This window comes from Mus musculus, chromosome 12 (genome assembly GCF_000001635.26).
Source record: "Mus musculus strain C57BL/6J chromosome 12, GRCm38.p6 C57BL/6J".
In the NCBI taxonomy this organism is placed as follows: Eukaryota; Metazoa; Chordata; class Mammalia; order Rodentia; family Muridae; genus Mus; species Mus musculus.
Window position 1 is genome coordinate 102,356,196 of NC_000078.6, and position 21,401 is coordinate 102,377,596.

Below are 21,401 nucleotides of genomic sequence, written 5' to 3' on the forward strand. Positions count from 1 at the left end.
CAAAAGAAAAACTAGCCAAGGGCAGACTTACCAGGAACTAATAGTGTTGTTGGAGCCCAATGGCAGTTTGCAAATAGTTTTTGGTCTTTGTTTTTTACTAAAAGAATCTGACCTTAGACCCGATCTGCATTTAGGTTTATACACTGCCATTTACAAGTTGGTCTCTGAACCTCAGGTTGCTTAATTCTGAGATGGGTCTAAGAAAAGGACCTGCTTCCTTGAGAGCGTTTGAGGGAGAGCCAATGGAAAGTGCTAAGCCAGAACCCAGGGAAGCATAAGCTATGTGCTAGAATGAAAAAAAGAAGCAACCTGGGCAGACATCCATCCAGAGACGAGAACACCTGAGTCTCCCATCCAGTTCTAGGGGACACAGAAAAGGGAGGTCAGAGGACAGTTTGTGGGATTCCACCATGTAGGTCCCAGAGATCTAATTCCTCATCCTTGGTTGCAAGCCCCTTATCTGCTGAGCTGTCTTGCCAGCCATCCAAAGTCTAACATTTTTAAAAAGTGAAGACAAAATCAGGGTCCATATCTCAGGCGAGTTACAAGGACCAGGTAGGAAACCAGAGGCAAATTAAACAGCAAGTGATAGTGATCCCGGATAAGGTATTTTCTTAGCTGAGTAGTCTTAGGTAGTTCTCTCTTCCTCTCTGAAGGGGGGCCCTCTAACTGACTGTAGTTGGAATGCTCTCCTACCTCTGTGGTTGCTATGCTGTAATGGATGTTACATGACATTGCTCAGCCAGCTCCCCCATCCTGTGTGCTGACCTGGATGGAAGAAGTGCCCACCCCTCCCCCCTGGGAGGGAGAGGATGAGGAACTGAGTGATGAAACAAATGACCAGCAGGTCTGGGAGGGAAGGGAGGCCAATGGTGTGGCTTTGAAGAGAATGTGCAATCTAAGCAGATACAAGCAGAGGGGATAGGTGTCTAGGACCAGGGAGCATTCCATACAGAGCAGTGAGTATATTGAGGCTGGGTTGAGTGGTGAAAGCCTTTGAAACACTTAATAGAGAGGTAGAGCAAGGCCCAGGCTACCTCCCGTGTGTTTGGGGATAGGTCCGCCTCAGCATCATAAGGAAGTCAGTGAAATGACAGCGTAGATTACTGGCAGGGTGAGAGCTGAGTGGCCTTGGCTGGTCTCTGCGATAGACACTTTTCCAAAGCCACATCAACAAACTAGAGTCACCCAGGTAAACTGAGGTAATGGGAGATGAATATTGCCAACCTTTGAAACTGTAGATTTGGATAAAGGTAGTGAAGAGGTCCTAAGATGGGATAAGGCCAGACTTGTGTAGAGGAATGAGCAGATGACATCAGAAGGCCCCGGGTTCATAGGATGGTCACGTGATAATGACTGAAGACGATGCAGTGCCACCCTGTCTAACAGAGCAAGCCAAAAGCCACCCCCAGGACCTCACCAAAGACCCCTAAATGTGCCACAGCCACCCCTCAACAGTGCTTTCTTCCCCCATGAAAGATACTCCCGGAAAGGGGGTTAGGCATTAACAGGTGACCATGGTATTGACTTCACACTACAGGGTTTCTAAGACCCAGGATCTAGACACCCTTAACCTAGAGTTACAGAGAAAGAAGAGGAAGACAGGGAGGCTGTGATGGCCCTGGGTGGAGGGAGATAGCTCTCCAGACCAACAGAGGAGGCGCCTAGTGGATAACAGGTGGATGGATGAGATTTCTTTGCTTATGATTGGCTTAGGAAGGAAGTAGGCAGGCCGCTGGTCCAGTAGTAGAGCAGGTTGTTAATCTTGAGCTCTGCTATTCTGTGCCATCTTAGTCCTCTGGTCCATTTCTGCCTTATGGAGGGGAGACAGGCTTACAGGAGAGAGACAAGGAAAGAGGAGAGAGGAATGGCTGGAAGATGGTGGATAGGCCCTGAATGCCAGGATAAAACATAAAATCGAGACCAGCTCTCCTGCCTGGGGAGATGGCCCTTGGGCTGGAGGGCCCTTGGGCTGGAGTCTGGAGGACCAGGACCCAGCACCATCTACCCATAGCCCACCACAGTGCCTGAGAAAAACGCTTTCCCCCTCTTGGTCTGTTTCCCTCTGTCTGAATGGTTGCTGGAGATCTCTGGATGGTGCTGGAGATCTCTGGATGGTGCCCTCAACAGTTTCCCTGCAGCTAGCAGATGGTGATAGCCAGCTAAATGCTCATCAGGGCATCCCTCCATGCTTGCTGCCTCCATATGGAGGGCAAGGGTCAGAGGTCACTAAATATGCTTAAAGGAAGTATGGGCTTAGCAAGGGAGGAGGAGCAAGGGAGTCTTCTCTGTGCCCCCTGGCTCTTTCCAGGTCCCTGAAGCTGGCACGAGATCTGGATCTGGCAGCTCCCTCAGCTGCAACCCTAACCTTTGGCCCCAGGGAAATGTCTAGGTTTCATGGAAACCCTAGAAGTCGCAGGATGTGAGGCACAGGTCTGGACATCTGAATGCCTGGGGAGGCAGACTCTGGCCCCTGTAGTACCTGACTGTGACCCTCCTGTCTTCACAGAGACTTACTGCCCTTCACTCTACGGCTGCCCCAGGCCATCCTCGAAGCTAGCAGCTTCCTTGAACTTGAGACCATCTCCAACCTGGGCCTGGGTAAGTCCTCCCTGTAGAACCAGAGAGTAGGTGGGAATTGAGGCAAAGGGGTTCTGGGATGTCCCCCGTTGTATTAGTCCATGTTCTCTAGTAGAATAGAACTGTCTTAGTGTCCTATGGCTGTGAAGAGACATCATGACAACAGCAACTCTTATAAAAGAAAGCATTTGTCATTTCATTGGGTCTGGCTTATAGTTTCAGGGGCTTTTAGTCTGTTATACTCATGGAGGGAAGCATGACATCATTCAAGTAAGATATGGCACTGGAGCAGAACTGAGAGAGTTCTACATCCAGATCTGCAAGCAGCAGGTAGAGAGAGACACTGGGCCTGGCTTGAGCTTCTGAAACCTTAAAGCCCACCCCAGGACACAATTCTCCTCCAACAAGACCATGCCTCCTTATCCCTGTCAAGTCGTGCCACTCCCTAATGACCAAGCAGTTAAATCTATGAGCAGCTGGGGGGTTCATTCCTGTTTAAACCACCACAGGAACCAATAGGATGAATATTCCATTGCTTACACTGAAATGTTAACAACAATCTCACGCATGGGAGGCTAAGAACCTGCGTGTTGCTTGGGTTCAAAGGCCCAGCCCCTTGGCAATCTTCGTGGTCCTACAGTGGCTGTCTCACATTGGAGAGGCCGAGAGCCCAATAATTGCTCAACCACATGGCTGACTGCTTCATCAACCCCAGTCTGGCACTAAAGACCTCCAGGGGTCCTGCAGAGAGTCACTGGTCCTCTCAACAATGGAATCCTAGAAACCCTGGTTATCTTAGCTGCACAGGAGTCTGTAACCACAACAGAGCCCAAGGGAAGGTCAGGCAAGTAGAAGCTGAGTCATCTTTCTCCCACCATGCCCTGCTTCATCTGGGCTGCTAGCAGAAGGCGCCGCCCACAGTTGAGGTGGATCTTTCCACACCAATTAAGACAATCTGGACATTCCTCAGGTGAGGCTCCTGACTCAGGAGATTCTAACTTGTGGCAAGATGACATTAAAACCAACCATCATACCAATAGCCTTTGCAGAGATGCCTTTGGGAGACACCATGCTGGATCCTGAACCTTAGTTTGAGAGTCTACCATGCCCCTGGGCCAGACATGCTGAGCCACTGAATAGGAAGATCCTCGGGGTTCTAGACAGAGGGGCCCTGTGTAGCCAGGGACCATAACCAGGTGGATCACAGTAGAGGCAACCCTGGGAAAAATAATGCCAACACCAAGGCAGTTCTGAGGGCTGGCCAACATCACCCCTGCTTCTTTTGTCCCAGTCCTGGCCCTGTCACAGCACTCATCAAAAGGAAAAACATCATGGATGCTGTCTTTATCAGGGTTACTGTTGCTGTGATGAAACACCACGACCAAAAGCAACTTGGGAGGAAAGGGCTTGTGTAGTTACCCGTCATCATCACTACATCAAAGGAAGTTGGGGCAGGAACTCAAGCAGGGCAGGAATGTGGAGATAGGAGTTGTTGCAGAGGCCATGGAGGAGTGCTGCTTACTAGCTTGCTCACACGGCTTGCTCAGCCTGCTTTCTTATAGAACCTAGACAAGCAGAAAAGGTGGGCTCTACCTACAGTGGTCTGGACCCTCCTACATGGATACAGGCTTGCCTACAGCCCAATCTTATGGAAGCATTTTCTCAATGAGGCTCCCTCCTCTCTGATAACTCTAGCTTATTTCATTTTGACATAGTACTATCCAGAACAGATGCAATGGGAAGCTGGAATGTGCCTTCATGCCCTTGGCTATCTCTCTGCCCAACCAACCAACTCTAAGGGGGGCATCCCTAGCTTCCATTCTTTTGCATAACAGTATTAGAAACCCAGACTTCCTGGGCTCTTCCTAATATCTAGCCACACTGAGGTCTCTATAGGCATAGGCTTGGCCAACACTGACTTAGGACTGACCCTCACCAGTGCTGACTCTGAAGAAGGCAAGATCTCAAGGCTGATAGCTGCTGAGATTCTAAGCCAACATGTGTTGGGGACAGAAATTTTCCTCCTTCTGCATGGTATACAAAGTAGTTTGTTTACAGTTATGCTTCAACAGCCTCTGTGGCCAGTGGTAGGGCAGAGACCCAGGACTTCAGCACCCAGAGCCAGAACATGTCTATAGACAAAGCATTTTTATTAAGGTACAGCTGTTCACTGAACAGTCTCCAACTGATCACAGCACCAAAAACACTAGGCATAATAGACACCAATGTTGCCTGAACAGAGGAAAATTAGCCAAGACTGAAGATCCAGATCACAGAGGAAGTCAGGAGCAGACCTCAGAAGACACACATGTACCAGCTTCCAGGCCAGGCTGCTGTCCTTCTCCCAGAGGGGTCTGGGGACAGCAGGGTGAGAGAAGAAGTCACATCCAGTCCACACTGCCCCTTAATTTAACAGACCCTGCTACACTGGTCTACCAAGTAGCTGGCAGCAAGCATTGAACTTCACATATACTCATTGGCCCTGTTCTGGGACTCAGGCAAGAGTCCCTGGGGCTGATAGCCAAAGCTCCTTGTAAATTCCTCCTGCAGAAACAGCCTGGGAACACTTGCTGAATGGATACACGCCACTCTGCTTAGGAGAACTGAATTCCTAGCTGGAACAGAATGGCCCTGCTCTCAAGAGAATGTGACCTCAAGCATGGAGTGAGCTGGAGATGAAAGTCACCACACAGGAAGCCAGGGATGGCGCAGACTGGCCTGTTGGCAATGACTTCTTTGATAATGGGAAATTAAAAAAAAAAAATCAAGTATGCTTCTCCTGAGGAACCATCTGGAAGGTTCTGTCTGACGAGGTGTCCCCGGTGCTGAAGACACAGAGCTGGGCTCAACAGACTGACTTTTACCCAGAGCCAAGGAGAGGTTAGCTTTCCAGTCCATCTGAACAGATGAAGACCTGAAACTGCCAGACACCTGGCCCTGGTACAGGCAAGGCGCAGCTTTGCCAGCCTTTCTGTGCTCTCAGGATAACTGCATGAGGTCACCTGTCAAGGGCACTGAGCTAAGCACATTGAGTGACTCTTCTACCAGGCATGTCCAACCTTCTGACATTGCAACAAGAGGCTGACTGTGACGAAGTTCACCCAGAAGGACCATGCGATCAAATTACCAAAAGAAAAAATATCTCATAAGGTCTTAAGTAACTTGATGATTCTTGAGGGTAGCATTCACAGTTGTCCTCAGACCCATGCAGTCAAGGACTGGACACACCTGTTACAGCAGAGTGTTGAAACCTACTCAAACCTGCATGGAGAATTCTGAGAAGTGGAGGGGAGGGCCATCAGACTTTGTGAGCAACAGCCTCTGCTCTGCTCTGCAGCCTTCTGTGTTCTGCAAGCCGCTCTGAGCCCGGCTTCTGAGTCCTCCGAGTCTGAGTCCACCAGGCTCCGCTTCTAGCCCCACCCCGACCCTGCCATTGTTTCACAAAAGGAGAATTGCGATATTACTAGCCAGCTTTGGGTTGGGGGAGGTCTTGAGGCCAAGTGTTCCCTTGGTCCGGTCAATGTTTCCAGGAGACCCAAAAGCATGATAGGACACAAGTTCATTGTTCCATTTTTTATACCAAAAGGAGGAGGAGGAAGAGGAGGAGAAACCCATTTGATAAATGAAGCCATGGGAGTCAAGGAACCTAAAGAGCTTTCTCAACTATAAATAGAAATGAAGCAATGGCTCATGGTACCACAGGGATGGAAACATGTTTAGTGAAAAAAGCCAGCCTCACAGAAGCACATGTGAGACTCCAAAGTAGATATGCTCAGGGGAGGCAAATCCAAACACAGAAAGCAGGTTAGTGGTTGTGTCAATCACTTTTCTTATTCCTGTGATAAAATACCGAACAGAAACAACTTAAGGGAGAAGCCTGTTTGGGCTCATGGTTTAAGGGAACACAATCTATCATGGCAAGAGTTTATGGCAATGAGAATGTGTGACTAGGACATCTTCCACATCTCCACCAAAAAGCAAGAGAGGGCAAGAAAAGGACCAAGCTATAAACTCCAGGCTCACCTGCCATGACCCACTTCCTCCACCAAGGCTCCAGCTCCTAAAAGCACCACCGCAGCCAGACCAGGATCACCAGCTGGTACCAAATGTTCAAACCCATGAGCCCGCAATGGATAGTTCACATTCAAACCATTAACACTGGATGGGAGTGACTGATAACGGGCATGGATTGCCTTGGGGGTAGGGAGGTAGCTATAAAATGCCCTAAAATCTATCACAATGACAATTGTGCAGCTATGGCCATATTAAAGCAGCCAGGGAATTTTTTTTAATAGATGAATTGTGTGAATGATATTCTAGTTGAGATGGTAGAGGGAGGTAAACTATATGGCTTCCCATAAGTGGATGTAATGGGAGCTGGATTCACACATGGACTTTGTAAGTGTGACCTCTGTGCCCTTTTGTCGGTACCCACAGCCGTCTGATCCTTTCAGCCTTGTTCACTCCTTCCCGCTCTTCAGTTCCCTCCTCCCTTGCTCCAGGTCCAGTAGAAAATAACATGGCCTCCTATTGCCAAGGGAGTGGAGGCTGGATTTGATGCTGAGAAGGGAGAACGGCAAGCCCTCCCTCTGCATTGTATCCTCCAAACACTTCTCTTTATGGTATCTTTCTCTTTTTATGAAGTGCCAGCATGGTGTGGGTTTCTTTTTAACTGACAAGACCAGAAAAAGCCAACACTGGAAAATCACGCAAATCCCTCCACCGCTGCAAAAATACAGTTCTGCATCTCGCCTTCCGCTGTTGCTGTGTGTGAACACATGTGTGAGTTTCAGTTGTTTTTCTCATACCCAGAGTCAAGAAGCATCCAGCTTGCAGAAGATGTACTGGGTTTTCAGTGCGCCCAATGGTCTCACAGTTACTCTTAGGCTGGTTTGTTTGTTTGTTTTTGAGGCGTATTTCCTTCTTCTGTGTCAGTGATTATATTTTATTGCACTTGGTTTTGGTTTGGCTCTAATGAGTAGACTAAGCCCTGCTGTTTGGACAGGGATGATGTCACCAAAGCAGAGCTATTCTCTTGCAGGCTAAGCACTGTGGGATGGCTCTTGAGTGTTTGTTCATGAGTAGACACAAGAATAGCCAAGCTTACACTTGGAAACACCACCATTCAGTCGTGTAGGGTATAAAGGATGCTGTCCTGAGCTCAGGAGCCTTAGGCTGGCAAGTCCACAAAACTAACACAGAGTTGAATTCAGCACTGAGATGTGTGCAACTGATCTAAGTGCAAAGAAGGAAGATGATTCTATGTAGCGCCTCTCAAACATGCCTACGGCATGTAGATACTTAGTGTTTTTTTTTTAAGGTTTATTTACTTATTTTATGTATGTGAATACACTGTAGCTGTCTTCAGACACTCCAGAAGAGGGCATCGGATTACATTATAGATGGTTGTGAGCCACCATGTGGTTGCTGGGAATTGAACTCAGGACTTCTGGAAGAGCAGTCACTGCTTTTTTTTTTCTTTTTTTTTTAAGATTTATTATTTATTATATGTAAGTACACTGTAGCTGTCTTCAGACACTCCAGAAGAGGGAGTCAGATCTCGTTACGGATGGTTGTGAGCCACCATGTGGTTGCTGGGATTTGAACTCCGGACCTTCGGAAGAGCAGTCGGGTGCTCTTACCCACTGAGCCATCTCTCCAGCCCGATACTTAGTGTTTTAAAGACAGGGAAGCCATGCACCATACAGTTCCCCCAGGCTTGCATGTTCTTTGCTTTTTCCTGTATGGCACAAAATGAGAATATTTCCTAGCAAGTTAATTCTTGAGATTTGTTGACTTTTCGGATTGGGGGACTGAGGAGGTAGTTCAATTGGTAAAGTGCTTGCCTTGCAAGCGTGAAGATCTGATTTGAGCCCTAGGACCCACATTAAAAAGTCAGGCATGGTGGCCTGTGCTTGTAAACCCCACCACTGCGGCCAGCCAAACTAGCTATTTGGTGAGTTCCAAACCAATGAGAAACGGTCTCAAAAAGCAAAGTGGATGGTGCCCAGGGCACAACAATCAAGGTTGTCCTCCAGATCCACATGCACACACATGTACCTGCGTGTGCCCACATACACACTAAACAAAACACTTGATTTCGAATTAAAATCCAACAACCCACCTTCGGGTGCTACAAAAATCTGTATTCCCCCAGTTCCCTGGGCTTTCTAACCATTTCCATGGCTCAGGAACCCTCAGGCCCTCAGGCACCACAGTTGAGCACCTGGCACATTGCAGGTTCTCTAAGCATTGCAGAGATCGAAGCTGTCCAGATTCAGAAAGCCTTGGCACCAGCAAAACAGCTCCCTCGATCAAAGGGACAGGCCCTTCTTTACTGGAACTTGGGTGACCGAGCCAAGGCTTTAGCATGGTGCCTCCAGGCCATGGTGCCCACAGTTCTGCCAACTGCGGGGACCGCATGACACAGTGTTCTGCTTCTCCAGCCTTGGCTCTCTGCAAGCTGCAGAGAAACTTTCCAACTTCCTTATTTTTTTTTTTTGTTTTGTTTTGAGCGTAAAGCTCTAAGTTGCCTCAGTGCTTCCCTTACACAGCCCCCGGCCCTGAGATGTGGCCTCTCCAGTGCCCACATCACCCTCCCTTGGAAGTAGCATTGCCTTAGAAGCCTGTGCCCTGTGACTCCATCATTCCTGTCCTGGAGGCAGGCAAGCAATATCCTGGACCTGTTCCCCGAGCCCCATTGCCTGCTCCATACTTATGAGAGGCTATCAAAATGTGGAGCTGTTCTATTCTGTGCCTGCTAGGGACAGGGTGATGAGCTGGCTGTCAATCCTTCCCCATCTGGAGCTCTTCCGCACCTTCCTTTCTTCCTCCTCTCGGTGTCTTGTCGCCTCATCCTCCTATCCCCCATGCTGCAGTGCAGCCTGCTAGCCTTGCAAGTGTGCTCCCCTCTCCTAGATGGGGATCACTCTGAATAAGCTGGTTCACTCACTAGTGTTGGGTGTGCATGCCTAGCCCCACTGCTCATTCATTGGAGCATCATCCCAGAGATGCTCCATGGAGAAGCATCAGTGCTGCCTTCCGAAGTCCAGAGTGTGGTGGAGCACTCGGACCAAAGCACAGAATGGACCACTCACGATGGTGGTCCCTGCAATCGGAATACACTGTAGGACTAAGAGACACAGGCGTCCTGCACACATCAGGAAGTTTACTCCAGACATGACCTTCTAGTCTTTGAAGATGAGTAAGAACCTAGCAGGTGGGGAGGAAAAGAATTCTAAGCAGAGAGGACAGCGTCAGCCGAGATCCAAGGATAGGGCAGCATATGGCGTGTCCAGGAAGAAATGCATAGCAGATGAAGGCTCAGTAGATAATTCTAGAAATATATGTGGGAACAGATCTCATAGGCCTTGAGTGAGGTCATGCTCAGGCATTGATGGGAAGTTCTGGACATCTGCTACCCCATGACTTTGTCCTTCAACCGCATGTCTCAAGGGACGTGGCATGCGCACAGAAGACGCTGAGCTCAGCTTACTGGGAATACTGAATGGTTCACCATCAGGACTGTAAACCCAGCTGCCTGATGCTTCTGCTGGGAAGACTTCAAGGGTACTGGATCGCTGTACTGGGCTTGCATAATCATGAGTGCAGTGTTCCCAATGCTTATTCTACATAGTAAAACCATCTGTGTATGTGGGCACCAAGAGTTGGTCATTCAGGAGTCAGATGCTATCTTGGAGGGCAAAGTCATAGCCCGGCCCTCATGAAGAGTGGCCCTCAGGCTGTGGGAAAACCTAACCTGATCTGTCTTACCCCGTGGCTGTGAGGTTTGCATATTGTTAAAAAGACACATGAAAGGTCACCATCTTGGTATTGTGGTAACAGCTGGGTCTCCTGGACTGGCTGTCAGGTGCAGCAGAATCTGTCTAGAGAAGATTTCCATGGTGAATAGCATGCTCCCTTCCATAAGAGGCGCTCACAGTTGAATAGGGCACAGCTTGCTTTCTAGCCTGGGTTTGTACCCTGCTCACATTGATGGGCAAACAACCTCAGGCCACCAAGGTGGCCACGGCCAGTGTCACTAAGCATGCCATCATTAGAACTGGCTCACACTTGGCTCTGCATGTCCCTGCCATCCTGCAGCATCTTTCAGTTCACCATTAAGAACCTGTGGTGGCCATGCCTGATGGTACAGATCTGTCATCCCAGCAGCTCTGGAAGCCGAGGCAGGAAGATCAAATGTTCAAGGACAGCCTGGGCAACTTAGTGAGACCCTGCCTCAAATTTTGAAAAAAAAAAAAAAGTTTTTTTTTTAAAAGGGGGAGATATTTCCATGGTAGAGCATTTGCCTGGCATGTGGGGGACCCTGGGTTCAATCCTTAGTACTACAATGAAAAAAAAAAACAAAAGGGCTTGCTGTGTTCTTACAACATGGGGTCAGAGCCACCAGCCACATGCTGGCAGGCAAAGCAACTGAAGCAGGAAGTGGGGCAAGTTCCTCCAAAAAAGCCTGTGGTGCAGTGAGGGGCTACTCTGACCTGTTCAACCCCAGCACCCTGTGACCTCAGATGAATACATTTTTTCCCTGAGTCACTTGCTTTCGTCTGTAAAGTGGGGACAAGACCTATGACCAGAGGTCATCAAGACAGTGGCAGTAAAACTGCAGCCCATGGCTGGTCTACGGCACGAACCCTGACTGTTCCCTCCTGGTGTCACACTTGGCACTCCTTTGCATAGGGGTCTTACTGAGGAACCATGGACAAAAGAGTGTGTCTGCTATTCTTCCAGGAATCCATCCAGCCTGGCTCATGTCCTTCCATCCCTTAAAATGGTGACACTGAGCAGGACATGAGACCAATGTTTCTCTCCATATGGAGCCACTCTCATGAGCTCAGAGTGGCCTTTCCTCCAGAAGTCATATAGCCCAGTATCTTTTGAGAGGCCATGAGCATCCCTGAGTTTGCTGGGATATGGTACCCAGAGGCCAAGATCTCTCAAGTCAGGCCTTGCCTCATGGCTTCCATCACAGACAAGGCTAGGAGGACTAGTTGATAGATACCCAGCAGGACAGGGCTTGCTTAAAGGTGGGAGCTGTGTCCTCCCTCACGTGTCCACTAGCCTAGCTCCTCAGTGTCAAGACCCTCCCGGGTCACAGCAGCTTGCAGTGCGAAGATACAGGTCCAGTTCTACCACCCAGAGCTCTCTGGTTCCCTTTTCCTGTGTGTGGCAGCTGCAATGGCCATAGTAAATTCTAGTCCCTCACCTTTTATTGTAGGGTTCCATGTTACTGTTGAGACACCCATTGGGGAGACAGCAAAACCAAGACCTAAGATACAGTCTTCCTGGGTTATCTAGCTGAATAGCTGCAGAAACCCCAACGCTGAAATCTCTATCACAGGTATTCTCCAAGGCAAGGGCACAGAACTGAAGCCGGGCCTCTCTTGTCCCCTCCCAGGTCTACTCCACCCTCAGCTAGCAAGTGCACAGGGGACTTCCCCTCCAGGCAGGAAGTGGTGGGAGAAGTTTAAGAGTCCAAGAAGGGAAAACAACCTTACGCAAAAGCAAGGACCCTTCCCCCGCTGCTAGAAGGAGAAACAGGGCTAACCGACTCTGCTCTGTTTTCCTCAGGTTTCTGGGACTCCTCGCTGAACTCAAGAGGCTCTGCAGAGCCACTCAGAAGCCCAGCCCCTGGGACCCCTGCATCCTCCAGCCTCCGGCCTACAACCCATTACGCAAATTGTTCCTGTGAAATCGAGCTCTCCGTGGGAAATGACCGCCTGTGGTTTGTGAATCCTATTTTCATCGAGGACTGCATCCTACCGGCTGATCCACCTCCACTGCCTACTGGCAGCTACCCTCCACGCCCTACGCCTGCCACCCCGGATGCTACCTCACCCACCTCCAAGGGATCCCCACGTCGCCCCCCACCTCCACCCCCGTTACCCACTGTTCCTCCTACTGGCCCTGCACGGCCTCTTGCGCCTCCTGTACCGCCTGCTGGCCCTTTGCCCAACTCCCCCCTAACGCCCACCTCTCACCTTGCACCCCATGCACCGGGCCCCCCTGGCCACTCAAACCAACCACCCATGACAGCCTGCGAGAGTCTCCCTCGCCCAGCTGTAGGCCTGGGCCCCTTTGGAGAAGAAGAGATGAAACCTGGGACAACTCCCAATCCCTTGCACCAAGCCCCTCCCCCTCCATTACCCCTGAAGAAGGCTCTTCCAGCAGCCCCTCCCAGGAGGCGCATTTCTGAGAGGGTATCTCTGGAAAGCCAGAATGTGGGGACTTCAACAGACAGGGACCACTCAGGCATTTCTAGGACAGCATCACTCAACCTTCCTCCCCAGAGCACCGTAAGTAGCCTTGGGGACAGGCCTCCAAGGACCACGGAGCAAAGCCAGGACACAGAGGCCAAAGCCAGCCATGCTGACAGCATACCAGTGCCTCCTGGGAAGGCCAAACAACCCCCAGTACCACCCCCAAGGAAGAAGCGGGTCTCCCGGCAGCTGGCCTCAACCCTTCTCAGTCCCTTGGAGAGCCCCATACAGGAGGCATCCTCTGAGAAACAGGCGACTGGTGCATCTTGGGAAGGCTTGAGTCCTGTCCGGCAAGCTGGCATGCAGCACCTCCAAGTTCAGTCCAGCAGCTGTCCCCAAAGCTCTCCAGAGTTCAAGGGTTCCCAGGCCTCACTCTCAGACAGCCTGGGGGTGCCTGCCTCGGCCGCTGACCAGGACTCCTACTCAACCAGCAGTGCAGAGGAGGAGCTGGAGTTCAGCAGCCCCAACGTGAAGAAGAAACCCTCAATGATCCTGGACAAGGCCCGCCACCGCCTCAGCTTCGTCAGCTTCGCCAGCGTCTTCCATGCCTTCCTCTCCAGCGACCGCAAACTGTATAAGAAGGTGGTGGAGCTGGCACAGGACAAGAGCTCCTACTTCGGCAGCCTGGTGCAGGACTACAAGGTGTACAGCCTGGAGATGATGGCCCGCCAGACATCCAGCACTGAGATGCTGCAGGAGATCCGTACCATGATGACCCAGCTCAAGAGCTACCTGCTACAGAGCACTGAACTCAAAGCCTTGGTGGAACCCACCCTGCACTCGGAGGAGGAACTCGGTCAGTGGCAGCTGGGAGGGCGGGCGGGCGGGAGAGCGGTGCATAAATACACTCAGGCGCCCCTGGACACAGAACAGCCTCTGGGGCCCCTTTGCCTTATGTCCTCTTTCTTCTTCCTCCCTGACTTTCCCACAAATCTCCTGGGCCCAAATCCCTCTCTCAGGAACCACTTCTTAGAGAGCCGATTCAAGGCAGCCAACATTCCTGACTACTGGCAAACAGCCCACCAGCCCTCCCCTCCCCCACCGGCCTCAAATCTCGGTGATGACAGGTGTTATTTTTCCCTGCAGCCACCTACACATCTGCATAAACAATGGAAAGACTCAGGCAGACCACAGTGCTGTCGCTGGGCATCATAGTACCTACCTGTAGTCCCAGCACTTGAAAAGTAGAGGCAGGAGGATCAAGGCCATTCTCAACTACACAGGGAGTTGAGAGGTCAGCCTGGGCTACCCTGTCTAGCAAAGCAAAACAACAAAACAAAACAAAAAAAAAAAACGTATTGAGAGATTTTGGAACTACCTTATAAACATTGCTGTCCTTCCAGGCACTGCCTCCTTGTGGTCCTGAACCTTTCCTCCTCTCCTCCTCCTCCTTCTCCTCTTCCCAGTAATTAAGAGCATCAGTTCTGGACTCAAAAAGGATGCTTTGAGTCACTACAAGATAATGTCTCATAATGAGAGGTCCTAGGAAAAAAGAATGTTAAGTATTGCCTTCCCTGAGGGAAATGATCTTGGATGGATGGATGATTGGGTGGGTGGGTGGATGGATGGGTGGGTGGCAGGCAGGCAGGCAGGCAGGCAGGATGGATGGATGGATGGATGGATGGATGGATGGATGGATGGATGGATCCTGAGAACCGATATAGTTGACAGGCCACCGTATTAGGGTCCAGTAGTAAGGTGGTGAGTGATGTGTTGAGGTTTAAGGCTGGCAGTTGCCTCTTCAGGAGGCTATACCTATGTGTGTACCTCACCAGGGATAGAGGGCTCACCTGGGCAGGATGCTCTGGGTGTTGCATTCGAAAGCCACCTGACTTTATCCACTAACAGCTACCATGTCCCAGAGACCCAAGCATTTGCTCTACAGAGCTTCTCTGTGGAGGAAATGAGTTATATAAATATATATCTATAGTGCTGTCAGAGCACTATGCCTCCACCTGTTGTACTGAGAAACAAAAAAACCATGGCAGCAAGCCAGCTAATCATATGGCCCTCCTGCCCTCAGGAAGCTCTTATTCTGACAAATGACAGGTAATCTGTAAGAAAGCCAGGAAGCCATAAAGGAAGATGACATAAGTGTAAAGTAGGCAGGAAGTGAGGTTTGGTGGCCTGGGGAGAGGTAGGTCACAGCATCACAAACCCTGAGATTTAGCATTTCTGCAAAGGACCTTGCTGTGGCAAGTTCAAAGCAGGAATGCCAGGGCCTCACGTGTGCTCAGCACGGCTCTGGTCCTTGAGCTGAGTAGGAGCAGAGAGACTAGAGGCAAGAAGAGCTACACTCATGACAAGATACACTGGGGGCAAGTAGGTTGGGCAGGAGACAGCACAATGAGACACCGGGCACAGATCTAGTCCATGGAAGTGGGCAAAGACGCAGCTGACTTCATATGGCTCTGGATAGCTAAGAGCCAGTATAAGCATTACTGGGAGCTCATAGCTACAAGCCGGAAGGCCCAAACCAGGAGAAAAGCCCAGGGTTTCTATGTCATAAAGATAGTCTCCTATCTCACTGGACATCCAGGAGATGGAATGGAAGCTGCTGAGAATGAGGGCTGAAGACAGATGTCTGGAACCCAGAAACACACATGCAGCCATGAGACTAAAGTAGATGTGCCCAGGGAAGATCTCAGGCAGCATGCAGGTTGGGAGGCCATGAACAGGCATAGAAGAACATGGAAGGACGTGGACATCTCACTGCAGCCCAGAAGAAGCTATGGTTGGTCATGTGTGCCTGAACAGAGGAGGAGAAGACCCATAGCCTAAGCACAAGTTGGAGGGTGGGGTCTTCTTCCAGGCAGAGGTGATGCCACAGAGACAGGCAGAGAGGTGGGAGATGAGGCAGGAGGAGTAGTAGGCCTCTCATACCAGGCTGTGAACCTCGAGCTGTGGATTTGGCCTCGAGGGGATGGATCCCAGAGGGCATGAGGAGAGTTATGAAGAGGGATGGTGATCCAGAGCCATCCAGTAATGGCTCAGGGCAGGGCCAGTTGTATTAGTTACCAGTCTGCTGCTGTAACAAAATACCTAACAAAAGCAGCGTGGGAAGAAAAAGGGTTACTTTGTTTCAAGTTTGAGGATACAGTCGCTGTGAGGGGGAAGGTAGGGCCCAAAGCAGGAGCATGAGGCAGCTGCAGTCACAGTCAGGAAGCATAGATGAATGCTGGTGTTCAGTTCCTTTGTTCCTTGTTCAATCTAGGTAGGACCCAAGGCCACAATGGAATCATGCTGCTCACATTTAGGGTGGGTCTTCCACCTGCATTAACCTAATCTTGAAATTTCCCTTCAGACACGCCCACAGATTGTCCCCAAAGGGCTTCTAGATCCAATGAGGTTGACACTCAATATGAACTGTCACCAGTATAAGGCGATCCTGGGCAAAGCAAAGGAAGTCTGAACTTGACTTGTCAGAAACAGTGGGATGACAGCTGTCCCTGGGTGGCCAGCTGCCAGGACAGATTCTCCACAATGTTGGGTGAGAGACAGGCAATTTGTGCTCTCCTGGTAAAAGGGCAGAAGCAGGCACAAGACTAGCTTCCAGCCAAGCCTCTGTGAGAGAGAAAAGCCATCCAGCCTCCCTCCTAGAGTGACGGGACTTCAGGCTTCCTCTTGGAAGGGTCAGTAGTCAAGGGATGAGGCCATTCCAGAGGGTCACCCAGAGCAGCAGCCATGAGTCAAAGCCTTGCTTAGCCTCCAGAGACCCCATCAGGGCCCAACTTGTCTATTGTTTCTTTTGGGTTGTTTGGTTTGGTTTGGTTGGTTGGTTGGTTGGTTGGTTGGTTTTTTGAGACTGGGTTTCTCTGTATAGCCCTGGCTGTCCTGGAACTCACTCTGTAGACCAGGCTGGCCTCAAACTCAGAAATCCACCTGCCTCTGCCTCCCGAGTGCTGGGATTAAAGGTATGTGCCACCACTGCCCAGCAACTTGTCTATTATTAGAGGGGCATTGTGGCATCCATGTTACAGAGTTATCATGATATCCAAGCTCCATCCCACAGTTTGAGCAGGACTGCACTTGACTCCGGTAATAGCTGCATAGTTAAGGGCAAGCTGTGTGGATGGCTGTGCAGCATGGGGAGTTTGAAATGCAAAAGTCTAGGGGTAAAGGCAGGCCTGGCAGGCTGAAGGAGCAGTGCAGTCAAGGAATGCATGTATCGGTGACAATGTAAACAAATCATGTGGATTTTGAGAAGTGCAACAGGCATTAAGATTAATTCTGCCCTTAGGACACAGCTGCCCAGATTGCACACTGCATAACCGCAGTATGTCTAGTGCCTTCTGAAATGTGTGTTTATAGGCAAGCTCTGATCCCAGCCCTGGGAAGAGCACTACATTGGAGAGACCAGGATAGTGGGTATCACAGGTTCTGGTGCCAGTGCACCTGCAGAGTGACTTGCATGTCAGAGCTAAGTAGAAACCAGGGATGGAAAGGCTGTACTGCCAGACAGCGGGGCTAGGCAGGAGGTAGCTCCTCCTCTCACTTTTGTGCTCTCACCCCGACAGAGGCCATAGTGGAGTCAGCCTTGTACAAGTGTGTCTTGAAGCCCCTGAAGGAGGCCATCAACTCCAGCCTGCTGGAGATCCACAGCCGGGATGGCTCACTGCAGCAGCTCAAGGAGAACCAGCTAGTGGTCCTGGCCACCACCACCACCGACCTGGGTGTGACCACCAGCGTGCCTGAGGTGGCTGTCATGGAGAAGATCCTGCAGAAGCTGACCAGCATGCACAAAGCCTACTCACCAGGGAAGAAAATCTCCATCTTGCTGAAGACCTGCAAGCTCATCTATGACTCCATGGCTCTTGGCAACCCAGGTAAGCAGGCTTGGACTCCCCCACAGAACTAAGGCAGGATGAAAGTAGAAGGTATTCCCTGGGCACACCACAGGGTGATCTGGGCAAGGGAGGAAACGGTGCCTCCCAGTGCCTTCAAGACAGGTAATGAACTAGCCATGCTTGTGCCCGTGCGCATTAGGAAAAGGCACCCTGTGTGTTTGCAGGGAGTGCTAAAACATGGTAACACACACAGAACCACAGAGCCTCGATGGTGGAGGGTGGGAGTCCATGATCAAAGTGGGGCAGGGCTGTGCTCTTTCCAGGCTCTGGGTAGGATCTGATCGAGCCTCACCCCTAAGTCCGAAAACCCAGAGGTCTCCACTCAGCAATCTCCCATGTGCTCTCTGTGTCTTCATTTCCCTCTTATGAGGACACGGGCCACAGTGGATTAGTGTTGCCCTACTCCAGTGGGATTTCATCTCAGCCCACCACATCTGCGATGACCCCATTCCCAAAAGAGTCACCTTTTTAGGGAATAATGTTGGCCCCTGCTTATGCCCATGACCAGCTGGAGTCCAGGGTAGTGAGCAGAGCCTGACATCATGACAGAGTGCCACCCTGACCTGTCTTGTCACAAGATAAACCCACATTCAAGGGGTGAAGCACATGTCCCCTTTGGATGGGAAAAGCTCCAAAGTCGCATTGCAGGGGATGTGGGGAGGAAGGAAAGAAGGGAGGTAGTAGAATCACAGGCTCCATTTGTAGCCACTTTGCCACGGCGCTCCTCTAGGTACACAGGCAAAGGAGCCCGTGCTCCACAGGGAATAAACGCTAGCTGTCACTCATCCTGCAGCCAGCCCTTCAGCTGGGTGCCCTGGTGCAGGTGGCCACCTGTGTACTTGGTAGCCATGGCCCATGAAAAAGAGTACCACTGCTGTGACCTTGTGAGACCTGGAACAAGTCACTTATCTCTCATGGGAGAGAAGCCAAGATTCTAGTAGGTCAGAGCCACACTTAGGGACTTGCAGATATTAGAAACAAGCTGTGTCGTTTTACCCCAGTGCCCAGCACCAAGCAGGGTCAATGCCTGGGGATGGCCAAGAGGGTCCTCTTCCTCTTCAAGTTCCTTACAGATGAACAGCCCAGCTGGCCCTCCGGTAACAGAAAAGAGTTGTTTGGCATGGCACTGGGGTGTGGAACAAGGTTCCTGCATCCTAGCCGGCTTCCCACGTGGGCCTGGAAGAGGCTGCAGCCCCAGGTTGGAGCCCTTTTTTTGTGTAGGACCAATATGTGTTCTGCAACTGAGAAAACGAACTGAGTTCCTGAAGGGCAGAAGCCACATGGGGATAAAGCTGCACAGTGGTTGTGTTGTCATAGAGAAGTACCGTGTCGGGAAGAGCTGGTCTCGTGTGCAGGCCAGGAGACAGGGCTAAGCTCTAAGTGTAACTGATTCCTACCTAAAAGTGCCCAGTGGAGGAAGGCAGCAACTGTAGGCAGCCTCCACAATTCAAAGCCTTATTCTCATTTATGTCTGGCAGCACAGCCAGCTCCAGAGTCCTAGGACCCAGGAGAGGGTATCCAGAATGCCTGACAGCCCCAGTGAGACCTTGAAGGCCAGGGGCCCCATTATTGCTGATGGAAACAAACCAGGAACGTGGCAAGCCTTCTCTTCTAAAACAGTAACAAGGGTGGCAGGCCTAGGGTGTCCTGCATGGGGAGGTGGGGGGGAAGCAGTGCAATTTGGTAAAGTCAGAAAGGGGAGGACATGAAAAACTAGACCCGAATGTCTATCCGAGCTCTTATGCATCTAGCCTGACTATCCGGGTAATGGAGGCACCAGGCTCAGTTTCCTCCTGTGTAAACAGGTGCAGTCTCTGGGGCTCAGGTGGACTGTGGTTAGTGTGTCACCAGATGCTCACACTTGCTGACTGTGTGTGTGACCCATGGCTATGTCTAACTGCAGAATCATTTCTCACAGGCCTTGCAGGACTCAGGGCAAAGGCAGAGCCAAGGACTCTGCTGACTAGGGTAGAAACAGGGCTATTTCATTCTCCAAGTTCCAGTTTTAAGACCATGAAATATAAGCCAGGCACAGGGAGGGACACCCAGACACTGTGAGCATTCTTAACCATGAATTCAGGCTACTGAAAGCTTGCCCTGACAGCAGGGATGGAGAGTGGGGAGGGGGGGGAGGCTGGCTAGAATGAAGAAAACAATATTAGGGGGGCAGAGGGTGGGGAGGGAGACAGGTAGCCAGTTCTCCAGCAGGAATAATGGAAAAACAGAGCCAAGGGGACCAGACATGTCAGGCAGCCCAGGCCGGAATCTCAGGCCAAGGTCTGGTCTGGGACCAGAAGCCAGGGTGCATCTTATCAGGAGGCAGTGAGTTCCCTTTGACCAAGGCTGAGCCCTGGAGTTATAGCCCCGTGGCTATAACTCCATCTAGGGTTACCCCACCCAGAGCATCTTCATTTGAGAGGAAGCAGATCACCCACACACACCATCCCACTTCTGTGTTTAAACGCCCACTTCTGTGCCCTAATTTAGATGATGAACCTGTTGGGATTCCATGTGGGTACCATGTGGGTGCTGTACCTGGGTTAGACAGATCCTTTTTTTTTATCTTTTTTTTTCTTTTTTTATCTTTTTTTGAGACAGGGTTTCTCTGTGTAGCCCTGGCTGTCCTGGAACTCACTCTGTAGACCAGGCTGGCCTCGAACTCAGAAATCCACCTGCCCCTGCCTCCCAAGTGCTGGGATTAAAGGCGTGTGCCACCACTGCCCAGCCCTAGACAGACCCTTAAAAGCTATGGGTTTAGCCAGGGGCTGTGAGGTACCTAACCACCAACATCAGTTTTCCCATTCTTATACTTTGTAAGTTCCCAAGTCTATGTGTTCTGATGGTGGGGTACAGAGGTCACTGTCTACCCACCCTGTCCTTGGAATGAGGAGGTTGTACTGTTATGGGCATGGACAACCACAGAACAACCAATGAGACTTCCAGGTCCTTATCCACTCTAACAAAGCCTTGAACCGGGACATGTGGGTGGTAATAGAAATGGAGACAGTTTGTTAAGAAAGGGGCACAGGCAACAACCCAAGAATGGGAATAGGCCAGGGAGCTAGAAAGGTCTGAGGCTGCAGGCCCTGGGCTCTGAGTATCCCAGGCTTTTGTGGGTCACTTACCTAGCACCACCTTCCCCAGCACTTGAAGACCGCTGGAGTTTTCTCCTTTGTGGTCCCATGTATTACTTGTAGCCCACAAGAGGGGTTTCCATCCTCCCTCAGCCATTGGCTTCTTGATATGTCAGTCTTGATGCCTCCGAGCCCTCCTTTCCTACTCTACTCTCCTATCTCAGAACCACATTGTAGATTCCAGGTGGGGTTCTGTGAGGCACCTGATGGCTCTCCAGGTGGAGCACCGATGCCTGCACCTCAGGCCAGCCTTACCTCCAACAGCCCCACCAGACCAGTTTCAAGGATAGTGTTTTGCATGGGATTTTACATTTGAAATAAAATTCCTGGGACTGACCACACACACACACACACAAACACACACACACACACACACACACACACACACACACACAAACACACACACACACACACACCAAACACACACACACACACACACACACACACACACACAAACACACACACACACACACACACACCAAACACACACACACACACACACACAAACACACACACACACACACACACACACCAAACACACACACACACACACACCAAACACA

General features: G+C 50.7%; 1 protein-coding gene across 5 annotated transcripts in view; it reads left to right on the forward strand.

Moving 5' to 3' along the window:
- Rin3 (Ras and Rab interactor 3) overlaps nt 1–21,401 on the forward strand; it is a 108,015-nt gene that overhangs the window by 73,356 nt on the left and 13,258 nt on the right. For all 5 annotated transcript variants that reach the window (XR_003950041.1, XM_030246670.1, NM_177620.4 and 2 more), the window contains 3 exons: nt 2,510–2,601; nt 12,169–13,653; nt 17,375–17,683. Coding sequence is in view for 4 of the 5 variants with exons in the window: in NM_177620.4 (NP_808288.2) it covers nt 2,510–2,601; nt 12,169–13,653; nt 17,375–17,683 (1,886 nt within the window). In the remaining variant the exon portion in view is untranslated. The remainder of the gene's footprint in view (nt 1–2,509; nt 2,602–12,168; nt 13,654–17,374; nt 17,684–21,401) is intronic.